This window comes from Falco punctatus (assembly GCF_963210335.1).
Source record: "Falco punctatus genome assembly, chromosome: 5".
Lineage (NCBI taxonomy): Eukaryota > Metazoa > Chordata > Aves > Falconiformes > Falconidae > Falco > Falco punctatus.
This window is the reverse complement of record NC_137584.1, coordinates 19,190,230-19,218,196: the sequence shown is the minus strand read 5'-3', so window position 1 is coordinate 19,218,196 and position 27,967 is coordinate 19,190,230. Positions and strand designations below refer to the sequence as shown.

The 27,967-nt window shown below is 38.6% G+C and overlaps 1 protein-coding gene across 7 annotated transcripts in view; it reads left to right on the top strand.

Moving 5' to 3' along the window:
• MLIP (muscular LMNA interacting protein) overlaps positions 1 to 27,967 on the top strand; it is a 129,077-nt gene that overhangs the window by 99,617 nt on the left and 1,493 nt on the right. For 5 of the 7 annotated variants that reach the window (XM_080388681.1, XM_080388682.1, XM_080388680.1 and 2 more), the window contains 2 exons: positions 18,889 to 18,942; positions 26,995 to 27,029. In XM_080388681.1, the coding sequence (XP_080244807.1) occupies positions 18,889 to 18,942; positions 26,995 to 27,021 (81 nt within the window). In that variant the 3' untranslated portion in view covers positions 27,022 to 27,029. The remainder of the gene's footprint in view (positions 1 to 18,888; positions 18,943 to 26,994; positions 27,030 to 27,967) is intronic. The other 2 variants (XM_080388684.1, XM_080388683.1) reach the window with 1 other exon arrangement.

The following is a 27,967-nucleotide window of genomic DNA, read 5'->3' as shown; positions in this document are numbered from 1 at the left end:
CCCAGGTCCATATTCATGTCCCTCCACAGCTGGAGGGGACAGCTCTTCTACCACATGGAAGGGACATTAGTGGGCAGCCCATGGGGCAGCAAAAGTGCTGTCTTCTCCCACAAAACACTGCATAAAGCCATAGGATCATTTTGCAAAAACACATCTTGAACTTTGCTGACCTTGTATGCTACGTATGAGGCATTATTTCAGGAAAAGACAGATAAATGGTTCTGTCGGCCTTGTACATTTGTGTTTGTGTGCGTTATTGTGAATAACTTGACTGTGCCACATAATCTATTCTTGTAGAAACTTACTATCAACCTATCCCGTATATTCAGAATCTTCCATCTGGAGGGTGGTAAAATGAAGTCAATAGTCCTCTTGTCAGACACAATGTGAATAGAATACCTTACTAACTGAATTTATCTTGCTTCTATGCCTCTCTAGTCACATCGTAGAGACACTGTAGCAATGGCAGTCCACTCGTCTTCCTTTTATAACTGATTTTTTAAAAAGATTTTCATTTTAGTTCTTTCCATTCTTTCCCATAGCTCTGACTTGCGGTAGGATAAACCTGGCATTTCTCAATAGTGCAGCATTACAAACAGAGCAAGACTATTTGTAGCATTAGTGGGCTCCAGCAACACATATGGGTAGCATCAGATGGTTTCTCATTCTGTAGGTTTCTATAGAATGTCTTTGAACTTCTGTGGTTGATGGTGAATATTTGACTTCATAGACTACAGGTGAGTTCATAATGAGTTTTTCACGCTTTAACTTACTGAAAACTTTCTGATGCCAAGGCACTGTGCTGCCATTCCCCTGGGATGAAAGAGGAGGAGGGCTGACATGAAGCTGCTGCTAGAAAAATCCTGGTCTAGGACACCTCAGTAGGGCCTCTCTGCAAAGGCAGGGGCAGCTTATACCTCCTTTTCATCAGGGCTGGGAACTGATTCTGCTGGCTATAGTTTTGCTGATGAAGGAATGATGCACTCACGAAACTGTATTTTCGGACAAATACAAACCTGGGGTTATTGCCATACTCTGAAGCTTTCTAACTTCTGAAGCTATTTGTGAAAATCAATCAGCTTACGCGTTATAAATTACTTTTGGTATGTATTACTGAAGTACTGAAGACACAATAAGTTCGTGAATAAATGTGTTTGTTATAACAAGGGCCAAAACTATTTTATATAAAAGCTATCCATTAAAATGAACTAAACAAATAGTGCACTGACTTTGATAGACAGAAAAGTTAATTTCACAATGAATATGTTCAGGTTTGCTTCCTTTATTTAATAGAACAATGTCATATGCTTTAAAGTACTGATAAATTGGTATTTTTATCCTAAGAAATATTACAGGTTGCTGTAAAATACTTATTATTTTGGGACATCTCTATTAACACATCTTTGTTCTGAAAAAGGAAGTATGTAGATCTGTATTCAGATGAATTCACTGACTTAAGAGAAACTGGTTTTGTTTGTGTGAGAAATGGCTATATGATTCTAGTGGTAGTCTAACAGAACAGTTAGTACAATAATAGTCAGATCTGGGGAAAACATTAAAGTGCTGAACATGACAGCATATGCTGATGATTTCAGCTCTTGCCTCTCAGAGTAGGTTTATGGTACTGATACAAGTTCCTTGTGACTGGAGGAGACTTGGGTGCCCACATGAGGACGTTGATAATCTTACAGCATCTGTGAAACTCTCCTGAGGGTTTTCACTGGCTCTAAGAGGGCTGCAGCACTGCCTGTGGAACTGGGCTCCCTGCCCAGACAACAGCTTGAAAATTGCGGTGGCTGTCTCTAACCACAGGGCTGTTACCCTGTAAGGACACTCGTTCTCCCTCTTCACCTGTTCATAGTAGTTAGCGTTTTTGGCTGCACAGCAGCTGGCTTCCAAAAAGTGGGAAGTGTTACCAATATGACCCCCAAAATCCGGTAAATTGACTGCCTACATGGCGTATGAGAGCTGTGGATTTAAACTAGGAGACTAGCAGCTAGGCTTCCTGCTTCCTGCGGAAGAGCTGATGCTTGTCCAGCTCTTCCAGTCCTCGAATAAGAATTTAGCAGGCATGTACTATGGCTGAAGGCAAAACTGCTCATACTGTTACTGATTTTCCCTGGTTTACTTTGGACATTTTCCCAGTCCTTCTGGGAGGTTCAGGTGTTGCATTTCTGTTCTCTCCCTCGTTCTGTGTTTTCTTTCCTTTTTTTTTTTTCTATTACCACTGCCAACAACATCCTCCCTAGGTGACTGCTGCCCCTCCTTCACCCAGCCCGCCTTGAAAAGACAGACCCTTTCAGGCTGCATCTTTGAGGATGATACAGACTAGATGAGGTTCCAGATGACACCAGCTTTATTAACTTTTCTTTTTTGATTTTTCTTAGACCTCAGTAGTACCTCCTCACCCTGCCAAACCTCCCAGTGTGACACTAAGTGCTGGTGACTATGTGGGTGACATTCACTTTGAGACATAATGATGCAGCCAGCCGTAACTGCTGACCTTCAGCTTCACATCCCTGTATTGAACACACAGTTTTTTGCACAACCGAGTAGCCTGTTTGCTTTTCATTTCATTAAGAAACATCCCCACGTGGAAAAGGCCATTTCCCTTTTAAAAAAATCAGTAATTTTCGTTTTAGGCAGCTGTTCTTATGCAGAACAGTAAGAACAAGCAAAGTAATGGATGGAGGCAAAAAGAGATTTCTAAATTAGTAAAGGTTGTCGGGAAAGAATGTAGCTCAGCTCACAGATAGCTCTTTTCATCTGTGTTCTGGGTACACTGTATATAGATTGACACTGGTGTGCCAGTAAATTTTATAAACCAGGGAAAATCCCATTTCATTTTGGCTTTTTATCATACTAGCTTATGCTGCCTTCTTCTTTTTTTTTTTTTTTTTTTCCCCTGAGGACATATACAATTTGCTCTGGCCATTCAGTGGATATCTACTTGTCAAACAGCTGTTACAGACAGAGTGTAGCATTTTTGAGGTTCCAATCTGACAGTATTGTGTCCCACGTTTTTAGATGCCCTTGCTGGAGATTGTAATGTCCTCATCATGAGAAAGAATATTTTTCCTCTTGCTTAGCACATTTCATCAGTGTTTCAGGATTTTTGCAAGTATGCTTCAATTTGTTCAAAAAAGCACCATAAAATATACCAGAAGTATATGTAACTCGTGAGCAGCACTGACGTGATGGCTTCATGAAAAATTTAATTTGAAACTTGGGAAAAAGAATCTTTTTTTGGGAAAAAATAGGGCATTTTTTACATAGTTATATGAAAACAACTTACAATAAATGTTAGAGCATTCATGTGCTTGCAAATATTTATTAACAAGAATGTACATAGGCTCCTTTGTCATTAAAAAATAAACCACTTTGGGCAATGCAAGAGCAAGATAAGAATGGACTAAAGAGATATCAGTTACACTTGGCATGCAGTGTTAAGTCCAGTTTGCCAAGGTTTATCTTTAACAGAAGCAGGGCTGGTGCCTCTGAGGAGGACTGGTAGGAGGCAAGGTCGGTGTGAAGTGTCTGCTGCCTGGTCCCCTTCCACTCTTGCCACTACCAGGCTCTGATCTGCTTGTTTGCTCATGCTCACTCTTTCAGCAGGTGACACATTAGCTTCTGTTGGAACTAATCGCAGCTCTTGTCACAAATTTTCTGGGTCTTGAGCTCAAAGGCACAGCATGCAGGGGAGTTTCTGGTATAGACTCAGCCAGCCAAATGGGTGAGAATACAGGATGTGTTGTATCAATGGCTTTGACAAAACCTAAGCATGAGACTTGTGCCAAAAGCTGTGTACCTCCTTGATTCTATCCCAGATCATTTTAGTGTTTTTTTTTTTTTTTTTTTTTTTTTTTTTTTTTTAAAGGATTTTATCCTTTAGGTGCAAAAAACACATGTGTATTTGGGTTTTTTAACCAGAAACTGTTAACTGCTGAATCTTGCAGTAGTGAAATACTGAAAGAATCGTTCATGCATCTTCACATCTTAAATAGCTGAAAAGGCTTTTTAGAATCTTGTTAAAAAGCCTGATGTGCTCCTGATAGTACATAGATAGGGCAGAATTTCTTTTCTACCTCTCAGAACTTGTTTTCAGATTGGTTTTGCTTCCAATCCATCCTCTCAGAAAATGTCCCCAAATGTGGCCATTTTATCTTGGCACAAGATCCTTCTGGGCTTTCTTTTTCTGTCACTTGAGCATCAGTTGAGCTGTAGGAAGGAGATGAACTGGACCCCAGTCAAAGCATAACTGGTTTAATGGGACATCCACAAGTAGGTATTTGTGTGTGTACTTTCGTGCTGATGTAGAGCAATTGCATTGGCATAAAGGTAGAGTATCTTTCCTAGTTGTTCATCAAACCCTATGACATCTAAATAAGGTGAAAGACAAGCACTTTTCTTTCTGTCCAAAGCTTCTTTCTTGCGACTGCTCTCCTACATCCTCTGTATCCAACTAAACTGATCCCTCCGCCTAACTCCCCTTTGCATCCATCTCCCTTGCTGACTGTCTAAACTTTGGACCTTTCAGCCACTTGTCTTCCATCATGTGTGACATTCATGGGAATCCTTATAACCCTCACAGTCACAACTCTTTGTACATTAAGGTGAGCGTCAAGTGTGGTGTGATTCAAGAGCTTTGTCAGACTTTTATCCTTTTAGTTCTAGGCAGAATTCAGCTGAGTTTCTGAATTAGGATTCAGTGCTGGCAGGTGCTCTGGGAGATGTCTCGGATAAGCCTGTCTCTCCAGTGTCCCTGGAGATATTGCTGCTTTTCCTTCCCACAGCACAGCTTATGTCGGGGCTTGCTTTCTGCAGACTAGCTAGGATAGGACTCCCACCACTCTTCATTTAAACTATTTGTCCTCTAAAGGAGGAATCATTTATTTCATCCCTCATGCTCAGATTATGTTTAACATTTACCCATACTAAAGTCATGGGCTATTTCTTTTTTTCTTGGGAACTGAGGGAAGGGAGGGTAACCTGAGAGAAATACAGGCTTTTCCAGTGGCTCTATCTGGCATCCTGACAAGCAGTTGTGTCTTGCCAATACAAGGGGAATCACACCCTTGCTGGCATCTGTGTCGTCTTTGAAACAGCAGTGAAGAAGTTAGACAAAATCTCTGTAGTCTAAGGTCTGCGGGTGACAGGGCTGGCTAACCAGCTTTGTAAGGTGAAAACAGTGCCCTCTGTCTTAACTGAAGTTTTGTCGAGGAGCAGCTGACACAAGGTGTTTACAGTACCTCAAAAGAGCTCTTGTCTGGTGTTAGAAAGCCATTACTTCTGCAAGTCCATAGAAGATGTTGTTTGGATCCCTCAGATGCATCCTTCCCAAGTCCTCTTTTTCTAACGCAGAATTTGGCTGCAAATGCTCGGATCTTGATGCCAGGAAAGATAATCCCACTTGGAGAGGTACAGTGTGCTTTTTCTGGGATGCAAGAGGTTAAAAGACAGGTATTAGGTGCTGTTTCTTCAGGCCATGTCATGGTTTTCTCATCAGGGGAAGCACCAGTGTGAAGTATGCGTTACTACTTTTAGGCACACTGGGAGCTGAGACTGCTTTGGAAAGAGGTATCACCTCTGCAGAGAATGTATGTTGGTCAGCTGTCAGACTCTAAAGAAATGCCTGGAAATGCCCTTCTCTCCCCATTGACGAAAAACATAATTTAGGTTAGTAGTCACTGTCAATAGTGTCTGAAGTTGGCCCCTCTGTTCTGTGAGATTTATAGAATTTACCATTTTACCCACTTGCTAGGATGGACTAAAACAAAAAACAACCTTCCATTCCATCTTTGAGGCATCCTGCTGAACAAAAGCACCTTTGCACATCTGCTGCACTGTGTTTTTGTTCTGTTTTAATTTATACTAAGCTGGACTGACATGCTTATTTAAACAGCAATAATTTTATGATCAAGTATTTTTCAACAGTTTTCCTGGTTCATTGCAGGGCGTTTACATGAACAAACAAATAGTTCCTATGATTGTTGAAGCCAGTTTTTATAGCAAAAATGGGTATGTGCTGTTGCTAATGAAAACACTGCTAGAAACTCAAAAATTTGTATAGGAAGGTGAATAAGGCATGGAAAAGTTTTCTGAAGATAATTAAGATAGTGTAATTTTTCAGTATAACATGTTAACTATTTTCTCAAACAGGGATATACTTGCTGAATAATTGTTGAAAGAAGGGAATTTTGCTGCCACTGATTTCCCACAGCACTGTGCACCCAAAACTTTTCTCTTGAATGCAGAGGTCATAGGACAGCCCAGCCTATGTATTTGCATTCCACCCCTATGGTGATGATTAGGAGACCTCTTCATCTGCAATTCTTTATCTCAAGAAACTTGCCATTCCAAGCAACCTTTGTGAGCTTTGCAAACTGATAAATGCAGTCACACGTCTCTGATGTTAACAGGTTCTTCCTCTGCAATGTAAATACAAGAGCAACATCATCTCTTTGATTTCTTTAATTTCCCTCTATAACATAAATTTGCTCTCTTACTTGTGTCATTTTCTACTGTCTGCTGTTAGCAAAGGTATTTCACATACTTCTGTAAACTTCATACATCTGTAAACAGCTTTCATTTTATTTTTATATTATATATATATTTTTCAATATAAAATGTATATTTGATATAGTCTTTTTTCTGTATTGAACTCTGGCTTTCTATTTAAGTTTCAATTTTCTAGGGTGGAGTAGCATCATCCATAGCCCAGAACTCACCAAAGAGTGCTGTATTCTGTCAAAGAAATGATCAGAGGGTCATTTAATTTTACTTCAAATACTTTTGCAGCAGCACTTTAAATGGTTATGTCATGAGCGAGCTAATTGGGAGGGCTGTGTTTTAGATGAGGCCCTACTACTGACCTGCTGTGACAATTCAAGGAAAAAAGCCCACACATTTGGGCTTTTGCTTGACTTCCCGATGCCATGCCTCTTGTCATGTAAATAGGCTCCTGACTTTGGTCAAGACCACATGTCATGATAATGCTTGTGTTTTTCCAGATGGATCCCTGAATTTAGTTAATGTAGCAAATTCTTTCTTCCATCCCATAAGTTTTAGTGAAAATCCAAGGGAATCTATGATGTTAACAATGATTAGTACAAAACAATTCAGTAATTAGGTCTTCTGAGGCAGGACTGGTGAGAATGACAAAGATTTTTTGATACAAATATATTTTTTGAGACTTCTTTGGAGAATTTTCAGTAGAACTGAATTTACCATTGATTGGTTTTAAGTGTTTAAAATCAATTTTTTTAGTTATTTGCAATAATTTTAAATTCTCAGCCAATGAAGATAAGGTTAACTGATATAAAATGAGACAACTCAATTATCAGAGGGTGGTAAAATTTTTATGCATTACTGGCAGTGCTAGTAAATAACTTTAGTAAAATACATTGTATTTCTGAACTGATGTCACTCTCAGGTGTGGCCCAATACTTCGGGAAACAAAATAATCAGATATCAATGCTGGCCTAGTTTAATACAAACAGAGGTTTATTTACACAGGAAGTAAATATTCAACACTTAAATTTTTAAAAATGTTTCTTTTTTGGTCTATAGTATTAACATTCTTTGATAACCAAAAGAAGATTAAATTCTGTCTTATTCACATGATTAATATTTAACTTTTGAGTCAATACTCATTGATTAAAACCCCTGATGATATTTTCATATTTTTTCTTGTAATAACCCTGTCCTCTGTACCACCCAACTACAGTTTGAGCTATTCATGTTTTTAAAATGAAATTATTTATTTTATTGTCATAAATAATTGAAGTAACAGAAAATAGAGTACAGTAGACGCAGGATCAGGTGTTGAAATTTCAGACTGTTAGACCTGCTCTGTAAACAACTTCCTAACAAGATGGGAATTTCTTTCCACGCTTTACTAAACCTGAACTGTCATCTCTGTAAATTCCCTGGAGATCTCCTTCTCCACTCATCATCCCTTGGGATAAGGAATAATATGTGCCATGACTTGCTTGCTGTCTCTCCTGCCATCCAGTAAACACATGGTCAGTCTCCACATGGTCAATCTATAGATACCTGTTACCTTTCTAACTATATGTTGTACTTCATCTTCCACTAGAGGGCAAACCCAGCTGCCATAAATTCTCACAATCATTTCAAATGTGTTGTAAATACACAATTGAGAATGGACAGGTTGTGCCAGTGAATGATCTTGCACTTCTATAAAAAAAATACATTAAACGAGTGTTCCCTCAGAAATGGGAAATAGGATATGGGAAAAACCAGAATGATCACTTGTGTCATATTAGTGAGGTGGGCTCCTAAAACGTATCATCTCATTTGTTGGCTCAGGGTATAAGAACATAACAGCTGTCTCTCTCTGAAATACTTTATTGAAAGGACACTGTGGTGGTGTTTAGGCAGACCGGACTCAGTGCCAGGATGGTTTTGTTTGAAGCTCCACAAAGTACCTGAATCTTCATAGCTGGTGGAATTACACAGATGAAGCTGAAAGATAGACCTGGCAGGTTTTGTAGATGATAACTGTTTGGAGTGATGATATCCATAAGCTGTGGCCTAAATCATTTCACAATGTGGTTTTAGCTTTGATGGGAGAAGGCAGCAGGACCCAAAGTATTGTGTCTGTCCTTGTGACTGGAGAAGAGCAGAGAAGGCCCTCTTCTCTCATCTATGCACATGCTGCTTCTGAAATAAAAATGTTGCCCATTCAAGTGAGCTGACTGTTCTTATCACCCTTGTCATCTCCCTTGTACTCTCCTTCCCCACTCTGCCTGCCATGCACCAGGTTCTGCTGCTCTTATTTACACTTATTGGTCTTGAATAATTATATGACTTGAACATTCCTTTTGATTGGAATAAAACAACTCAGGAAGGTGGACTTGGGCACAACTATTGCAGTGATAGAAAGCCTGAGGTAACATTTATCTCTGTGGTTAACTCCAAAGCGTGCCTCTGCTGGCAGTCTTTAATGGAGGACTGTGTAGGGTGGAAGAGCACAACTCTGCCCTCGAGTACTGTGTCCAGTTCCAGTCCCTGCAATTTAAAAAAGGTGCAGAGAGAGTCCCAAGGAGGGCCATGAGGATGATCAAAGGGCTGGAGAAGCTGCTTATGAGGAAAGACTGAAGGAGTTAGGTCTTTTCTCCCTGGAGAAGTGAAGGCTCAGGGGGGACCTCATCACAGTATTCCAGCACTTAAAGGGTGGCTACAAAAGTGACAGAGGCTCTCTTCTGTCTTCACGGGGAGCCTCATGAAGAAGACAAGGGATAATGGGTACAATTTGCACTGGGAGATGTTTCATCTTGTTATATAATTTATTTTTTTTTTACAGTGAGAACAGCCAATCATTGGAACAACCGCCTCAGGGATGCAGTGGAGGTTTTCAAGATGTATTTGGACAGGGTGCTAGGTAACCTCATTTAGGCTCCCTTTCCTACAAAAGGTTGGACCCTTCTATGATTCTATGATTCATGTGGAGACACAATCCATAGAAATTTATGTCAGGGCAGAGAGCATTAGCTTTTGGGAAACCAGCTGTCATTTTGAAGGAGAAAGGAATGACCTGCCCAAGTGAAGAGCTAGCAGATAAGCAGGTGTAGCTCCCTCAGCTGGGGACCACCTTTCAGTTCTTACTGACTTTCAGACTGCCTTTTCTTTCTGTCAGCAAGGGCTGAGCATGCAATTCATATACATCCCTGTGAAAATCTCTCTGTTGGTTAAATATTTAGCCTTGGGAATGGATTGGAAGGAACTGCCTTTTTACAAGAGGTATGAGAAATGTTAAAAAAAATTACCATTTCTGCATCTGACCAGACATTACTTATAAGAGTAAATGTCCAAGCTTGCAGAGGACAGGTTTTCTTTAATGTCCAACTTTGAGCTTAAGCTAATTTAATTCTTTTTCCTGGACCTAAATGGAGTTTTCTTGAAATGACTACATGTTGCTGTTGGAAGTGTCAGCCTTCCATAATCACTTGCAAGTCTGGAAGCTCATAGGTAAGCAGGATATTTAAAGGGGATTTTTATTATTTTTTAAATGAAATCAGTGGTGTTTATCTCACCATCCAATCTCCTACTCATTGGAGTTTGTATTTGATTAATAGTAGCATAGTGGGAATTGACATTCTGTGAATGCGGCAGCCTTTCAGGGTTGCCATGGAAAAGCACTTCTCTCCCAGACATCATCCCAGCAGCTTTTATTTCTAGAAGAGAGTTTCTTTCTCTCTTTTGAACTTTGGTATTTAAATGCTGTACTTGTGTAGGTGTATTGTGCTTGATCAACCTTCTATCCGTGATCCAGAAGAATTGCTTTAGTGTGGAAAAAGAAATCAGAGGCAAACAAGCCTTCATTAGTGTTGTGCTACAAATTGGACTTCCTTGTTCGGAAAATATTAATGCTTAATATTGTTGTGTCGTCTTTGTATATTCTTCTATGGTGTTGCTTGGGCTTAAGGACCTATTTTAATCGTATCATATGTAGATGACATTTCTACCACTTCGGAGTTGGTTTGATAATGCCTGCAGAAAATGCCTCTAGAGTACTTGCTCAGCTCATGTTTAAAGAAAGGCATTTCTCATAAAGCACTTTAGAAGGTTCATAACATGGTAATCAATTGGTTTCTTTGAAGACATCAAATTAGCAGGAAAACACGAAGGTAGCTTAGGCTCAACAGGAGACACAGCAGCATGCACTTGACGCGGAGATGTCTTAAGTCTGACACTGCCTGGAAAGGACTCTCCTACCCACTCCTGCAGAGACAGCTTTTCCAAAGGAATAAAAAAAGAATTGATTACTGTGTCTCTCCTTTTGGCCAGAGTATTTAGACCATTTTGAGATCCTTGCTGTCCTATTTCCACTAGGAGAAGCTGTTGGTGGTAGGACCCTGGTATTTTTTTGGTGTACTGTTCATTTAGAAAACATGCACATAAAATCTTGTTTTCTTGCATATGGTAGAATCAAACTCCAGCAGACACTTTCCATACTCAGAAACTGAACGTGCTTTCCAGTGAAGACTGCTCAGAAGTGTCCCGATTTCTTCTTGGAACACACAGCCAGTTCTGTTGCTTCCTGCCTTCTCATTTATACAGGCTGTCTCTGCTAGGGTAGCTTAAACCAGTCTCAAGCACCAAAAAGTGCCTTAAAATGCTTCATCTTCATTCTTAGCAGTCTCTTATAATGTAAAACTTGAATTCAGTCTTATGCCTGGCTTTCTAGGATGCTTGTGTCTAGTCTTCTACATAGTAGATTTCAGGCAGACATTTTTAATACATAAATCAATAACCAGTATAATCGAAATTCTGGCCCTAGCTGAGAACTAATTTCTGAAATGTCTTTATCTTAGCCTTCTGTAATTTCAGATTTTTATGTGAACACACATCCTAGGGGAACAACCAAAGGAAACACAACAGCCCAAACACTACAACACTCCTAGTGTCTGCTTCTAATCTCTCTGTTGGTTTATGAAAGGATTCTATGACGTGTCCCACGGTGATGGGGGCAAGCTTGCCATAGCTTGGAGGCTGTTTCTGATGCTAGGATCCTGATCCATGACTAGATTTGGATTGGCTAGAACTCCATTTATAGAGGTATTTGAAACTATAGAAAATGGGAATGTTAAAAAATGATGTCTGTTAGTGACATTTGGCAAATGGGGACTGCAGCCTGGGGTCATGTCTTTGCTTGTAATATAGTAATACACCGAAAAAAAAAAAAAAAAAAAAAAAAAAAGACAAAATTACAAAGAACAGGAGCCACTCAGAGGTAAAGTTTGTTATTAACAGCAAAAGCAGAAATATACTATTGAGTGAAAAAAATCAAACAAGATTCGATGTGTATGAGAAACAAAAATGATACTTTTATTTTTTTTTACTGAAGACAGTGAGAAAACAAAGTCTGAAGGAAAAAGATTCATAATTAATGGCAACTATCCCAAAACACTCAGACCTAAAGATAAATTTTTATCTTATACCTCACTAAACACAGATGTTTCTAGACAATTTCATGCTGCTTTTTTAGATTGTAAAAGAATCTTCCAAGGTATCAAGGAAAAATAAAGAGTGAGCTGATGAATCTTTGGGAACTCTAAATTTTAATGGACAAATTGGCACAATTAGAATTCACTTAAACTTTATTGCAGGTATTGATATAATGAATATTCTGGAATATGGCCTTAATTAACTCCGTTTCCAGTTATGTTAGAAAAATATACAAATATCAATTAGTTATGGTAAAATTCTAAGTATGTACTTAAAGTTTGAATTAGATGAGTTAGTATTTATGTATGTTGCAGAGATGTTATGAAGTTCAAGGCATTAATGTTTTGGTTTTTTTCTTTTTGGTAAAGTACTCTGAACTTTGATGAAGAGGTCATGTCCAATAAACTAAATTATAGTACTAGTTTTCTCTTTTTCTTAATTAAACAATGGCTATCATTTTAGTGGCTATATGATAGGCAGAATATTATCTTAATACAAATATTAATATTGTAGGTGACAGTTACACATGTATACCCTTGAAAATTCAGTCAAAGTTTGTGGTTTGGATTTAAAGTAGTGAAGGTCAAACATCTCTGTTACATGAGAAGCTTACTCAGAAAACAGGGCTTATTCAGTTTTTCAGCTAATTTGGGAAGAAAATACATGGAGGGGAGGTCAGCTCTGAAAGTTAAAACTATTTCATTTCACACTTTCATCTGGAAAGCTGTTAAAGTTCTTCAGCTGTGTTCTGTTAATGAGCAATGAGCCCCTTCCTGGGGCAGAGAAACGGTCTCTTCTAAGGAATGACTCACTTTCTGTGAGTCCACAGATAGTCAATATGCTGAGGGAAATTTCAAACTCTTGTGGTGTTGGAAATTCTGAAATTGTCTTTCTGATACAAATGAAAATTTGAAAAAAATGTAAATACTCCAGAAATCAATAGGCATCATTTGGGTTATATGAATTAACTCAAAGCAGATAGTTCTAGTCCATGCAATTAGAAGATGTTTGTTTCTGCTGCCTTACTCTGTGGGTGTGTAAGTTGTGGTTCTGATGCCTCAAGTCTTCATTATGGGCCTGGTATTCTTGCTGGCTACTGGCTCTCATATAGTGAAATTAGTCCTGTGAGGAACTGCAGAACTTGATTAGCCCACAGCAGAAAATAGAGGCTCTTCTCACGGTTGCCACAAAGTGCACTGACAGTGAAATACATTTTAATATATTATGGAAGTGATCCAAGATGAAACAACCCGGTCAGAAAACACAATATTCCAGTTATGGACAGGATTTCTTACGATTAAGTACTTCATTACAATTTTATAAACGGCTAGTGAGAGTTTGCAAGAGAGATCAACATGTTTTGCAGAAAGCTTTGCTTCTTTGTTGCTAGTATTTTTCATTGAAAAATCATTTGGCAGAAAACCCCCAGCCAATTCCATCACAGACTAGCGCTTTATGTCCTGGGAAAGGCAGCTCAAGGAAAATCGTTGAAATGCTGGGCTTGCATGCATGTCCCTCCTCCAGCACCACTTAGAGATAAGGAATCCCTAATGCAAAGCGCTGTAACTCCTCCAGCCTCTGCTATTCAGATCTTATCTTACACAAATCTTTCAGGCTCCACTCTGGTGCCCTCCAGGCCTGTGTCCTGTGAGAACCTGTCAGGGGACCATGTCTGCCTGCGAGTTGTCCTTCTTGTGCAGGTACTTATCAGTATCTGGAGTAAGTTTTGAAATCTTCAGGTTAAAAATGCACATGTACAGTAGTGTATAATAATGGTTTGCAAGTCAGTCAGGACGTTCTATTGCATAGATGGCTGAAGGCACATTATAAATCTTTGTTCTGATCACCATTTCTACTTTTCATTTGCTTTTATAGAAAGGTGAAAGCTGTAAAACAATTGGGTGCTTAACTGAGTCTTTGAAATTGATTTTATACTGTGCCATTTCAGAGAGACTGTAGACATCATAATTATAAATTGTCCCTTTACAATATATATTTTCCCTACCCATAGTTGAAAGTAGTCCTTGCTTGGGTACTATGGGTGTTTTACCATTTATTTGTACCCTAGATTTCATGTTCTTGTACTCAGAAAAAGATGTTTATTTATAATATTGTTTTATAAAAAAAGTTTGCTTGTTATGCATGTATAAATAAACGTTTTTAGTCTTTGAGAAATTAGAAATTCTTCCTATTGGTGAGGAATGACTCTATGTTTCATAAGAGTGTAGAGTAGCTAATTTATTTTCAAAGTGGATTAAAGATTTAACAGAGTAGTTTGAAAGTATAGTGTATACTTGAATATTCCCTGGTTACTATAGTGGAAACATTCTTATTTCTTATGTACATTATCTCTCAGTGGTTCCAAAGAGTTTTAAACCTGTGTCTCAATTAGCAAAGGTTGCAGACACTCTAGAGAGTGACTTAGTTTTATGAAAAAGGTCTTACACTGGGAATAACTCAGAAAGCTTTATATTAGTCCAGAGGCAGCTGTGATTCACAGCACAATAAAGATAAACTGACCTTTTAAAGTCAAATACGTCTTGCTGATTACAGAGCTAAATGAACAAAGGTCTAACTAACATGTTATATAACCACCTCTTTTCTAAGCCTTGACTGAGTCTGTTGGAGGTTATTTTGGTGAGGTATATAATTTCCCTTTGAACTTGCATGCTGCAAATACTTACATATCGCCAGGATATTCTGCTCTCCTTGGTACAATTTTTGCAGCCACAAATGCAGATTTGTCTAGTTTGCTCTTTCACTGTTCTTAGAAATAACAAAGAAAATGTCACATTACCAGAAAACAGGGCGATGTCTGCAAAAGTTAAGAATTATTAATTAACCTTGTAAGAGTAGTGCAAAATTTTGTAACTGGCAAAGGAAAAAATAGAAGTTATAAAAGCAACATTGTCATATTCCACCATCAACAGATGCAATCATTTTATATTTGTAGAAGAAAACAGGGCTTCTTGCCAGCTACTTTGACCTGGAGATGGAGGACTGCCTATGACAGAGCTTGATGAGGTCTTACTAAGACAATGCACCCATAAAAAGTACATAGTCCAAGCTGCATTCACACAAGGTCTTGTGGACATTGGCACATTCTTATATGATTCTGAGGAACGATAGTCACACTATGTCTTGTAAGGAAGGGTTAATTCCACCTCATTCTGCCTACTTTGCATTCTGGTGCTTTTAAATTGACTGTCTGGTACTCTAATATTGACAGCTCAGCTCTGCAGAGAGATGATCATGCTCTGTGAGGATCTTTCCCCTGTGCTTAGGGCTGTAAGTTGTACTATGATTCAGGTACAAGGCTGAGTTTGGTCAGGTAGGCTATCTGTCCTGTTAAGTCTTCTCCTAACACCCAGGGCTGACCACCTTGCAGAGAAAGCAATGCAGAGACACCAATGTCCTCCTTTAGTACTTGCCTAGACAGTAAGAGACCTGATTACAGTGCTTATCTCACCCTGCAGAGATTCAAACTTCCCTCTCGTCCAAAAAAGCTTGGTCCTTACCCACAGAGCTGCAGAAAGCAAGTGCACTAGGACAGCAAGTTCCATCCTGCTCATGGGACTGCTGTGGTGTGCATTCAAGAACACAAAAATCATATTTGTAAGGAAAAATCAGGAAGGAAATAAGAAGATTCTGTAGCCTCTTGGTGAAACTCTGGGAGAACAGGCACGGGACCTTTTCCACAGCAAGGCACCTTTTCCACGTTTCAGATGACACTGACATTTGATGGAAATAATACAGAGAACAGGCCTCTGGCTCATCAAGATGAAGTCACCCACACCAAGGCACTCAGCTCCTTTGTAGCTGGCAGATGTGTCTGACTCCAGGGAAAAACCCAACACCCTCCTTTCAGGGACCTGCAAGACTAAGCGTTATTTTAGCAGAAAGTATGCATCGCTTGACTTATGTGCTCCATATTCTCTAAAGTACTACTTAGATTTTTTTATAAATGTATCCATACATGACTTCCTTAAGACTAGACCCCCTGTCATGGCAAAATCAGGTGTCCAGAAACCTGACTAGTAGAACGTGTAGAGTCTTCTAAGATAACTTCAGGGTGTTTATGTCAGATAAGCCTTGTGAACATAGGCAGAACTGTACATTGTTCAGTTTTTCTCCCAGTTTTAAGCCTGTACAAACTCTTTTCCCCCATTATTATTCACTGAAGTCCTTGTTTGCCTCTCAGTTGTCTTCTTTCAATTAAGCCTCTCTAAAATAATCAATGTTAAGAGTGTCTGTTCAGAAAATACAGATAATTTTCCCTCTCTATGGAGACTGCTATACATGTTGGTTCTTTAGTTTGAAGAGAGGGTGCTATCAAAATAAAGGAAGCAAATCTATTTATTGGACAAAAAAAAGATCATTACTTTTGTTAGGTCTAAGGAGGGACTTGAGACCTCATACTCAAGTAACAAGGTAAGGCAGAATCATGACTCACAGAGGCATTTCAGGTTAACATGGTAGGCAATGAATACCAGCAAGAAAGGCCAGGGCAAGATAACAATGAAAGTGCATTTTTCATTGATTGGTGCTCTGTGCAATTTGATAAAAAAGAGCTGTTGCATTCTCAGATCACTACCTGACTAGGGAGCTTTTCTTTCTTGCAAGCGTGGACAGTTCTTCTCAGAGAGTTTAGCTGCACATTGGAAAGTAAGGAGAAAATGATCAATACTTTCGCTCTTCTCTTTGTGATTGGCTTTTCATACTTTTCCTGGAATATAGAGATGCTATATTTTGGTGAGGCAATAGGTGATTCAATGCCAGGGTTTATTTCAATGAAATAAGCTTGCCAAGGTACTGCAAGTTGCTAGAACTTTGTACCTGTGCATCACCAAGGACTGCCCGCCCTTGGTAGCTGCAGAATGCTGTGTTTGGAAATGGGACTTCTGTCCTCCATGTAGGCCATTAAACACCCACCTCCCGTGTCTGTTGTGAAGAGTCATGCTGCAGCAGCGGGGTGGCATAAGGTCTGGGGGCTGCCTTAGTGGCTGTGCTGGCTGAAATTGGGAGCTACGTATGCAGCAGAGGAAGGGATGTCGCTATTGAGCGGATCTAGGCTCCTTACCCCTTCCTTACCTTCCCTTTACCTAAAACTATTCCCTTGTCTAAACTAACTGAAAAAATAAATACACTTATGGTCTAAAGTTATTCATGTGCCTTTTCATTTTCAGAAGAAAAAAAAAAACCAAAACATAAATGGTTCAAAGCTTCTGTAACTGCTGCTGTTGTTGCTAAAGTTGATTCCTGCTTCCCTGAAAATGAATCAGGGCAAATTTACAAAGGGAGAGAGCAATACATAGTGGATCCATAACATAATTGCAGAAAATTAGAGTGTATTCCACTTCAGTATCCTTCTTTGTGTATAGGGCTGGTTTAGCAGATCAGTTTTTCTTCTCCAAAAGTATGGTTTTAACTTTCTTAGGACAAGAGCAATATTTTTTTTAAGCAACACATCATTTGTTAATTGACTATTTGATCTAAATACCAAAACAAAGTAATGCATTTGATACATTGAAAATAGCAGGCTGCTTCAAACCTTCTTTTTGTAGAATTCTCAAACACCCAAACCCTAACACTTTCAGCAAGCTCTGCTCTAAAGAGAATGTCTTTGTGTCACTGTATAGGAAAACCTCACAAGCTTATGGTCTTAACATTGTCTTTATGAGGTCCAGCTTATTTAATTACCTGTATTCTAATTAAAATCTTACTGAAATTGGTATGTTTTTTCACTTGAGCCACATCCATTGAACTTCATTAGTCAGATGCAAGTCATTTAATACTCAAAACACTGGAAAATTACTGAGATCTAAACTCCTTTCTGCACATACTAATTGCTGTTTAACCCCAGCTGGCCACTAAGTACCATGCAGCTGCTTGCTTGCTCACTCCACTACCTCCCCAGTAGGATGGGGAGGAGAATCAGAAAAAAGGTAAAATCCATGGGTTGAGGTAAGAACAGTTTAATAATTGAAATTAATAATAATAATGGTAATTTAAAAGGAAACAACAAAAAGAGAGAGATGTAAACCCCAAGAAAGACAAGTGGTGCACAATACAATTGCTCACTACCCACTGACTGATGCCCAGCCAGTCCCTCAGCAGTGATCGGCAGCTCCCAGCCAACTCCCCCCAGTTTATATACTCAGCATGACTTTCTATGGTATGGAACAGCCCTTTCGTTAGCTGGGTCACTGTCCTGTCTAGGCTCCCTCCTGGCTTCTTGTGCGCCTCCTGGCTGGCAGAGCATGGGAAACTTAAAAAGTCCTTCATTTAGAGTAAGTACTACGTAGCAACAACTAAAACATTGGTGTGTTATCAACATTCTTCTCATACTAAACCCAAAACCACAGCACTGTACCAGTTACTAGGAGTAAAATAACTTCAACCCAGATGAAACCAGGACACTGTTACACAGCATTTCTTAGCTAAAATTTTGTATGATTTATGTCTATGAAATTCAAGATTAAGGAGAGCTCTTTTGGAGGAGATTTAAGAAGACAGATATTCAGTGACAGAAATATGGTTACAGTTTTAAATACCTTTATGTGCATTATCTCATAGTGACTGTATTTTAAGGCAAGTGCCCTTGCAGTGATTTTTACTTGAGATGTCTCTTTCAAATTGGAAAGTGATTTATCCTTCCCCACCTTTTTAATTATGAGAATATAACAGAAACTAGGCCATACATTGAAATAGATTTTCATACAGACAAGGAGTACTAAGAGAGAGCCTGTTCAACAGGGAGCCTGTTGAAGACAAATGGGATCTCTTGCTTTGCTATCCTTTGCATGACTGAGAGTATTGGTTTTCATTATTAAACAAGAAATTGAACTTATAACATTTCTTTTTCCTGTTTTTAACCTTATGCTCTCTCCAACCTGTGACATCTTGGCTCGACAGCCCAGTCATCCCATAGTGCCTATTCCAGAAAATGAAACACTCAGCTCTAAGGAGGTAATCAGTTGACATTTAATGGGTTTAAGCACTTGCATTATAGCTTTATCTTTTATTTATGTATCTTGTGTGGAGTTGATGAGTAAAAATGGGCTGAACTACCAAATATGCTTTTGTCCGGTGCATAGACTAGATAAGCATTAATTATTCTTAATGATTAATGAAGAAAAAAATGAGATTTGTTTTGCAGACTGTGTTGTTTATGTGAGTTTGGAATAACATTAACATTTGCACTTCAGGTTCCTGATATGTGCTGTTGGGATATTAGCAAGCAGGATTTGCTAAATAATTCAGTTAGCTCCATTTAAATCATGCATTCCACAATTTGTAGTCACTTCTGTTTTAAATACTAGATACAACAACTACCAGAAGCACTTAGGCTTAGTTGCTGAGAATTTCATAAAGGACTGTCAAGAAAACATAAAACAACATGCAGTACAAGCTTGTCCAGTATCAAAATTCAGTGCCAATTTTGTTTGACTGAAGGACACAGATCTTCCTGAAGTCTAAATTTAGTGGCCAGTTACCTACTACTTTCACATATCTAAACTCTAGGACCATAGTTGTTAACACCCTGGATAATTCATTCAGTGAAAGCTGAAGCAATCTGCTACACATCATAATTTTTTTCTTGAGACAGACCATACAAAAATTAAAAAGGTTCTGCTGGCACAAGCAGGTCTTTTTTCAAACAAGGTCATGAGCATGAAACTGAATTATAGCCTCAATGTTGAAACAAACATATGTAATCTAATTAACTATCATATTTTTACTGTAGCCTTTGGAATGTAATAGAACATCTTTAATTAAAGAACATTTTCAATATTATTCTAGAAATTGACATAAGAAGGCATAACTTACTACCAATAATAGCAGTATGAGTACATTTATGACGCAAGAATGAATTTTTTCTACCAAGATCTCTTTTGGTTACCAGGTGCATGTTAATTTCACTTATTTCACAAATTTTTTTGATGAGTTTAACAGTATAGATAGGAATGATAATTACATTTTCATAAAACATTTTGTTTTTAATTTATTATTTTAAAATTAGATTCTAGTCTTGCTAAAAGAAGCCAAATGAGCACTTAAATAAGGGAAATGGATATTTGCCAATACTTTTTACCAAACGAGTAACTTTTTTTGTTGTTTTGAAAAATATTGAGGGAGTTTTGAGGTCACAGGCCCTTCACATGTTGGAAGCAGAGGGTTTGCTTGAAATCTGTTGACAGCCTGTCAATATATCCTCACAGTATATCTCAGTTCCCACTGAAAAATAAGTTTTTAAAAAAGTGAAAGAAAGAAATAAAGAAAGGTAGACATCTCATTTGTTGGGTGGATCAACAGACTGCTATTCTGCACTTGGAGTATAGGAGACACGAAGGTAGCCCCTACTTATGTGCATCCCCAGCCACCTTGTGCAGGGTGCCAAGGACTTAGAGCTACTTTATAACTTTTTGTTTGAAACTTCATTGAAGCCTTCCAGCCTCCTCCCTTTCTCCTTGCCTTTGACCTTTATGCTTGTTTCTTGTTTCTACACCATCAATCCCCTTTCCTCTGCCTCCCAGGAGCCACTTCCTGTATCTTTCGAAAGCAGTTGTTATGGTTTCAGCTGGGGATCTATCCAAAGGAATGCTTGGATCTATCCAAGATGCCATCACAAAGTGAAGTTAGACAACAAAAATACCTTGCTGAGCTTCTCACATATGTTGATTTTTTCCCATCTCATCTGTAAAGTTTCTGAAAGGTATTTCATTAGACAGTGGTGAGAGTGAAAGGGACTGAATAGTTCTGAGGACAAATCTGTTGTTGAGATGAAGCAGATTTGTACTACATCAGGGTATGCTTTAGAGTGACATCAGTCACTCTAAAATGTGTGTATATATACATATATGTATACATGTTTATTTGTGTAAGTGTGTGTGTATATATACATTTGTATGCAGCTTCTGATGATGCAGCTGATTTTCCTGTATTGGAAAATAAGATAGAGGAAAGCAAACAGCTAGATCCCCATCTCTCATCCTTCTTCTTTACAAATACACATTAAAGGAGAACTTTGGAGATCTAATGGAAAGACAGATCTTTTCAAGGAGACACATAAGTTAACTGATGTTTTGTTAAGATCTGTTCAGAAAGTGAAGCATCTCACACTGACATAGTGAAATCAGGCTACCATGACTGAGATATTCTTGAAAATGTGAGGTTTTAGCACAACAAAAGTGCAAAATTCCTTTGTTGAGATGCCAGCTTGATCTGTTCCAAGTCAGATAAAATATATAACCCATCTTCTAAAAGTTTCCTTGTATTTTAAACAAACACTTTAACAGACTGTCTATCAACAGAATTATTAAAAAGCTGTAGGATAAAGATCTCTGATGAAATTGTGGTTGCATTTATAAAGACCAAAACCGATCAATTGGCAATAAAAGGATTTATCTGGGCTGTTTTCAGTACTTTGTATTTGCCTTGATAAACATCTTATTAGGTGATGGTCACGCACCACTTACAATAATGTTAGCTGGAGGCAAATAGTCTGCTTTAAAGTTAAAAAAAAATGTGTCAGATACTATTTGGTACAGCTGAGCAAGCTGAGTATTTGTGTTGGTTTCTTGGGCCCTGTCACTAATGTGTATTTTTTAACTGTCTATGACTATACAGATGGACTCCAGCCCACATGTAGATATGGCAGGAAGAATTATGTTAGGCTTACCTCCAGCTGGTCAGAAAATAACATCAATAGATGACACATTTTCTGTTTTCTATATTACAAATCAAAGAAAGCCTTCTCCAACGAACTTTCCAAAGTATTTGTACGGAGCATGTTATCTAATTTCACCCCCCCACCCCCCCACCCCCCCAACTTTTAATATAATTTTTAGCAGGAAGAGGTGAGCAGGGGGACACCATGCTGACCATGTTGAGACTGAGCAATGTCTTTCCATGTTTAGGGAGTGGCAGAGAAGACACTAATTTATCTAGAGCTGACCCTTTGCTTATTCTCAGTCAAGGACTGAGATCTGTTGCTGGAGATGAGAGTATACAGCACTAATACACAGAAGGAGATCAACATTTATGCTGTTTTGGATACAGACAGGAGAGCAACACAGAGCCAGGAACAGCTCAAAATATTTGGGCCACTCTTCTTAACTGCCCTTATGGTGGCTCCTTTGAGACACATTGTTGCTAAGCTGTCTCTGAAGAACCGCCAAACCTTCACCATTTCCTCTTCTATGTTGCTAGTTCTTCAAAACTTTGTTACACTGCTTTCCCTTTTCAGTGCAGTGAAAAAAACAAGGTAGGCTTTGGTTGAAAATCACATCTTTCAGTCACTTGCACTGTTCCTTCCAAGTTAGGAACCTATCTTGACTCTAGAAACTGTTCATGCTGAATTTATACTTTTTGAGTTTACATACTGAGAAACCTCCACCTGATTTAAAATGTCCCTTCTATCAGTGAAGTTCTGTTTGGATGCTGAATTGATTTAGGAAGTCTGTCCAGTTATAAGCCCAACATTACTCTTACTGCTGTAATAAGAACCTTAGATCTCTGTCCTATGTCTCTGCTCTCACCAAAAATAAATACTCCTCTTGATCTAAAATTACATATAGGCTCATACTTAACTTCTGCTGCTGCAATGTTCCTCCCTCAGAGCTAAAAACACAGTGAGAGAAAGTCAGTGTGATTTATGCAATTCCAAAAAAGAATGTGTGGGCAGATGCTCTGTGAAACATAAGCACCTCCTTGACCTTTAGGAAGGAGTGAGAGTGGTGAAGAAGGGAAGGAAGGTGCTGCTAGTTTCAGCTTAGTAATTCATATTGTGTTCCTTAAAGCAAAGTATTCCTGGGGGGTGGGGAAGGAGTTACCTTTGTGTTCAGAAGAACAGCATTCTAACCTTCATGCAACTTCAGCTTCATTCTGCAACAGCATGAAGCAAATCAGATCTGTCACTTCCATGCGAAAGCAGGAAAACAAATAAAGGACATTCTCCTTGCAGAATCCTTCTCTACAATCAGTGCTTTTTAATTAGAGGAGATCTGAAGGATACTCCTTTAAAACCTAACCAAGACTTATACCAGTGATTTCTGATACCTACTGTCTTCTTTACAAGTAAACCCTAGTGTTTGCCTAGGTTATGACATGTGAGTGATGTTATAACCATTCTCAGAATTGTACCGAGTCAGAATCTTTAGAGAGAACATGGCACATATATACCTGTATAGTTACTAAAGACATCATATGCAAGTGCTAAAAGTATATACTCATTACCCTTATTCACGCGTCTTGCAAAATTCCAAGTCTATTATACAATTACTTTAGGTTCATGTAATCTTTTGCTGCAGCTGTTACTCCTGTTACTCTGCCTTACCCAGTTGTTATTCCTGAAAGATCTGCAATAATAATTTAGAATGATAATAGAGTCTGGAAGGTCAATGTTCATAAAAAGACCCCATGGAAAAAAGCTGATTGACTACAGTGGTGACAGGATTTCACTAGCTGTCTTTTGTGCAAATTTGTGACAGTTTTAGTACAAGTAGCTCCTTTTTTTTTTTTTTCCCCACAAGTGGAAGCAATTAATCTGTCCTGCTCCACTTTAAAGAATTCTAATAGCAAAAGTTCTTGAAATTTGAAATTCTATGGAAATGTCAATAAGGTCCAAAGTTCTGTTATACATTGCTCTTAATCTTTATTTACTTAAGGAGTGTTTCTGGGTAGAGGTCAACGTTAGTATTAATCATTGATAGATTCTACATATAAGAAGAAAATGCACCCATTTTATGAGAGTTCTTGTAGGAAAGAATTTATGTAAGGGGTTTTAAATAAGACCAAAGCTCCAATCCAAAGCATTATCAGAGCAGAGTGTTGTTCTTCCAGTTAAAAACCCCTGTTATTGTACCCTGAATTTGCAAAGAAAATCCCAGAGCTTACAACCACCCACCCCCCTCGAGTTGCCTGACATTATGATCACTGTGAAGTGGGGATGGCTCAGCGTTGGCTGTGCCCATAGCAGAGGCCTGCCCTTCCCTGTCTGTGGTGGGAAGGTATGAGGGCAGGGTACAGTCTGCCAGCTTCTCTGGGTTGTCCTGACAGCCTGAGGGAGGCTGCTGCTGGTGCTTTTCCATAACGATCCAGCTCTCACATACCATTCTATACCTTTTCAACCCCTAAAGAAGATCCCTGTTGAAGCAAGAGCAGGGTGGTAGATACCTAATGAAACTAGAGGAACTGTATCAGAAGCCTCTCCTACTCATACGTCAGCTCCCTTGTCCAAGCACCTTCTTCCATTTGGTACCGGGACAGATCCTTCTCTGCATGCATACATATCCGGGCAAAAGGCTGCATTGCTTCTTTTTCTTTCCTTGGAGACACAAACATGGGCTCTCCACCTGTCACATTATGGACACTATTCACTATTTTTACTTTCAGTCTTGCACAAAATTACAGCCCATTCTCCAGACAGTGCAGAGCTGGTATACACTAATATGGCAGAGGATCGCTGCCAGCCCCGTAGCTAGCCAGGCTGCAGAGCATGTGTGTGTTACACTGTGACACAGTCAGCATCTCTTCTGTTCCCACACCTGGGATGCAGTCAGAGTGGTCTTTGCAGCACTGCTGATTTCCTGAGTTTATGAATTATCTAAGGAACTAGGGGGCATTAGGCAATTCATAAAGAATGCTGTACAGACAGAGATTATGCATAGAGATTAAGGCAGCAAATAATAAAGCAAAGAGCAAAAGCAGTGCATAGAAAAAAAAAGCTCTTGAATGATGCAAATTAGAAAATCCTTTGATGTAATTTACCTCCAAAATGAGAACTGTTCTGACTTGACCTGTGATCTTTCAAAGTATTTTGGAACAAAATGAATAATACGTCTCTGAAGTGATAATCCCATCACTCTTACTTTATTTTGACCAAACCAAGGACTGCAGCCCTGGGCTCTCTTCATATCATCATAGCAGTTCATTTAACTGAAAATTTAATGACCCTGTAAAGGAGCATTAAAAGTAGGAATAACTACTGCTTTTACTAAATTAATAAGAATTTCAGGTGTTAGCCGTGACAAATTCTTTAACCACCTAAATGGATGGGCTACTAACAGGGAACAGTAAACTGTAGTCTTCTGATATTTATAAACAGAAAGGTAAGTCCAAACAATACACACTTGTAAAATCTCAAATAAAAGCTTTAAATATCAGCAGACATACTTCCTATTTAATTTATACTTTAACGATGCTTTCAACATTTTAGTTTTTGATACTTTTTATGTACAACAGGGAATTCATACTTGCAACAGGTATTTGGGCAGTACTTTTGGCCAGCTTCAATGATATCTCCTTGTTTTAAGTAAAAAGTTTCAGTTACAGCCGACTGACATGAAAGCGCATATTAGATTACCATGCATTAGCAAGTAAAAAAACATTTTATGTATTTATAGGATTTTATTTCTACTGTGATCGCTATAAAAAGAACTACTGTAAATGTATTACATGGTAAATTTGCATTCAAAAGTCTAAGAGTGTTGTAATATAAATGTGATACAGAGAAAGTACAAAATGTCAGTATGCCATTTAAACTTCCATTTTAATCTAATTCTGTTTGGCTTTAAGAAACAGCTTTGCATTTGGTCCCCTTTACATAATGGCAGGAGTACTGGGTAATGGTTTTAGAGGAAAAGAGCTTGTCCTGAATAGGTAGGCAGAATACAGTTGTAGTTTAAAGAAGGCTTTTTAATTATTCACTAATTAATTAATGCATAAATAATTAGAATCACAGAATCAGACAAAAATTAGTTATAGTGTTTGACCACTCATGATAATTTTTTTTTAACCTTATGACTAGTTAAAATTTCCCCACTTGTTGCCTCCTTTCCTTTCACCATGCAAAACTGAGCTGCCTATAAACCCTACTTAGATAGCTGGAGAGGGAAAACAGATTACCCCTTAGCCTATTCTTCAGGCTAAACAAGTCCTGTAACATCCCCTCATATGTCATATGATTCTCCCAGAAATCAAGGAACGTTCACAACCATCTTCATGGTCCTTCACTGGATTTCTTCTGTTTGCGTGACAGCTCTTTTCTATTGCGAGGGCTCAAAAATGGAAACTATGTTCCAGATGCAGCCTCACTAGTGCCCAGCAAAGGGAAACCTGCTGGCTATACTCTCATTAATGCAACTGTATATGAGCTTATCCTTCATCACCACAAGTATGGATTGACTCATGTTCAGTTTGGTGTCAACCAGACCTCAGGTCCTTCTCTGCAGAGCTGCTACCCAGCCAGTCAGTCACTGGCCTGTACTGCTGTGTGGGCTTTTTCACTTCCTCCAGCCTGCTTTTCCCCTGTCAGATACAGGATTTTGCATTTGCCTTCACAATACTCCTGCTAGTTCATTCTTCCAGTCTGGCAAAGTCCTTCAGAATGGGAGCTGTACTCTCAGCATATCACTCTCCCTTCCTTCCAAGTCAGAAACATCCACAGACTTCCTGGGCATGTAGGCTCTCCTACCACCCAGGTCCCCAGTGAAGATGTCACCCTAGCATCCTCTGAAATGCCACATGGAACAGCAGCTTTGGACTGTTGACTACTATCTTTTTAGACCAGCGGTGCAGCCAATTATTCATCCACTCTGTAGTCCACCCTGCTCCTCTGTTTGGGTACCAGGTTACCATGGGGGACTGTGTCAAAAGTCTTGCTAAGGCAGAGGAAAACAACATCCATGACATATGAATGCAAGGTTGGCTACGTGCTCTGTCCTCCCAGGACGTGGTGCAAAAAAAAGTAGAAACCCAACATGAGTCTGAGATGTCCTCTAATGGGCATTAAGCCAAACCGATGCTTGTTTGTTGAAATTTGCAATGTGCAGTATACTTCCTCAAACATGTTATATATGCATGGAAAATCATCCCCAGTTCAGTAAGCATAGTTATAAATTAACTGCAAGAAACCAATGTTTTTAAAAAACAAGGTGCTGTATGAATTTGTCCACTAGTTTGTAGAACTATGCCTGCTTAATATAGCGTTTCCACCTTTTATTTCCCTTTGTTCTACAGGTTGCCAGTGAAAGAGGTTCTGTATAGCTATAATGGTGAGTATTACTATTTTTCTGACTTGATTACAGTCACACTTTGAATATGTAACTACTTCTTTAGTGTCACTTTAACAATTTTTTACAGTTTTGTTTAAAAAGATGATAGGATGTTTTAGCTATACACTTTAGTGTTATATAATAAGCTGGCTATGTTTGTTGAATGATTTTCTATTAATAATTATAAATTAAAAATAATTCCACTTAGCATCACAGAATAAAGTCACAATTGAGTTAATTTTAAGTGGGATACAATCAAACAGTTGGAGGAAATTGAGGTACAGACTGGAATTAGACTGTGAAGTAATGTCATTGAAATAACATGAATATTATTGAGTATTATTTTATATTTGAGTGCATAACCACATAGTGCCATTAAAATGAATGTTTAGCTAGGGTTAAACAATACTATATTGCAAATAATGTGCTCTGCTTGAGGGCAGATATAATGTAGTACCTAACAAGGGAGGTCAGCAAATAGGTGAATTGTTCAATGCCTTTTATATTTTTTGTTTCAGTCTCCACAAAATAAGTTAATTATAGCTAAAAGTTTATTTCTGTTATTATTAAGAATTTGGAAGTAGGCTTATGGAGAGAAAAGGAAAAGGACACCTGAAAGAGTATTGAGGTAAATTGCAGTATTCAGGATGGCACAGCCTAATGAAACTTACCCTTAAAACACTTAACTAAAACGGTTTCTCAAACACTAGTGATTAGCAGGATGAGTAAGTTCCCAGAAACCTGGAGAAAGGCAAACACAATGTCATATCTAACAAAGGAGGAAAGGAAAAATCTAAAGAATTACAGAAACGTCAGCCATAATAGCATTTCCAAGACACTGGAATAAAGTATTAAACAATCCATTTGTGGGCATCTAGAGAATAGTATGGAGATAAGATGACTTGCACAGGGACACGTCAGAAACAAATCCTATCAAG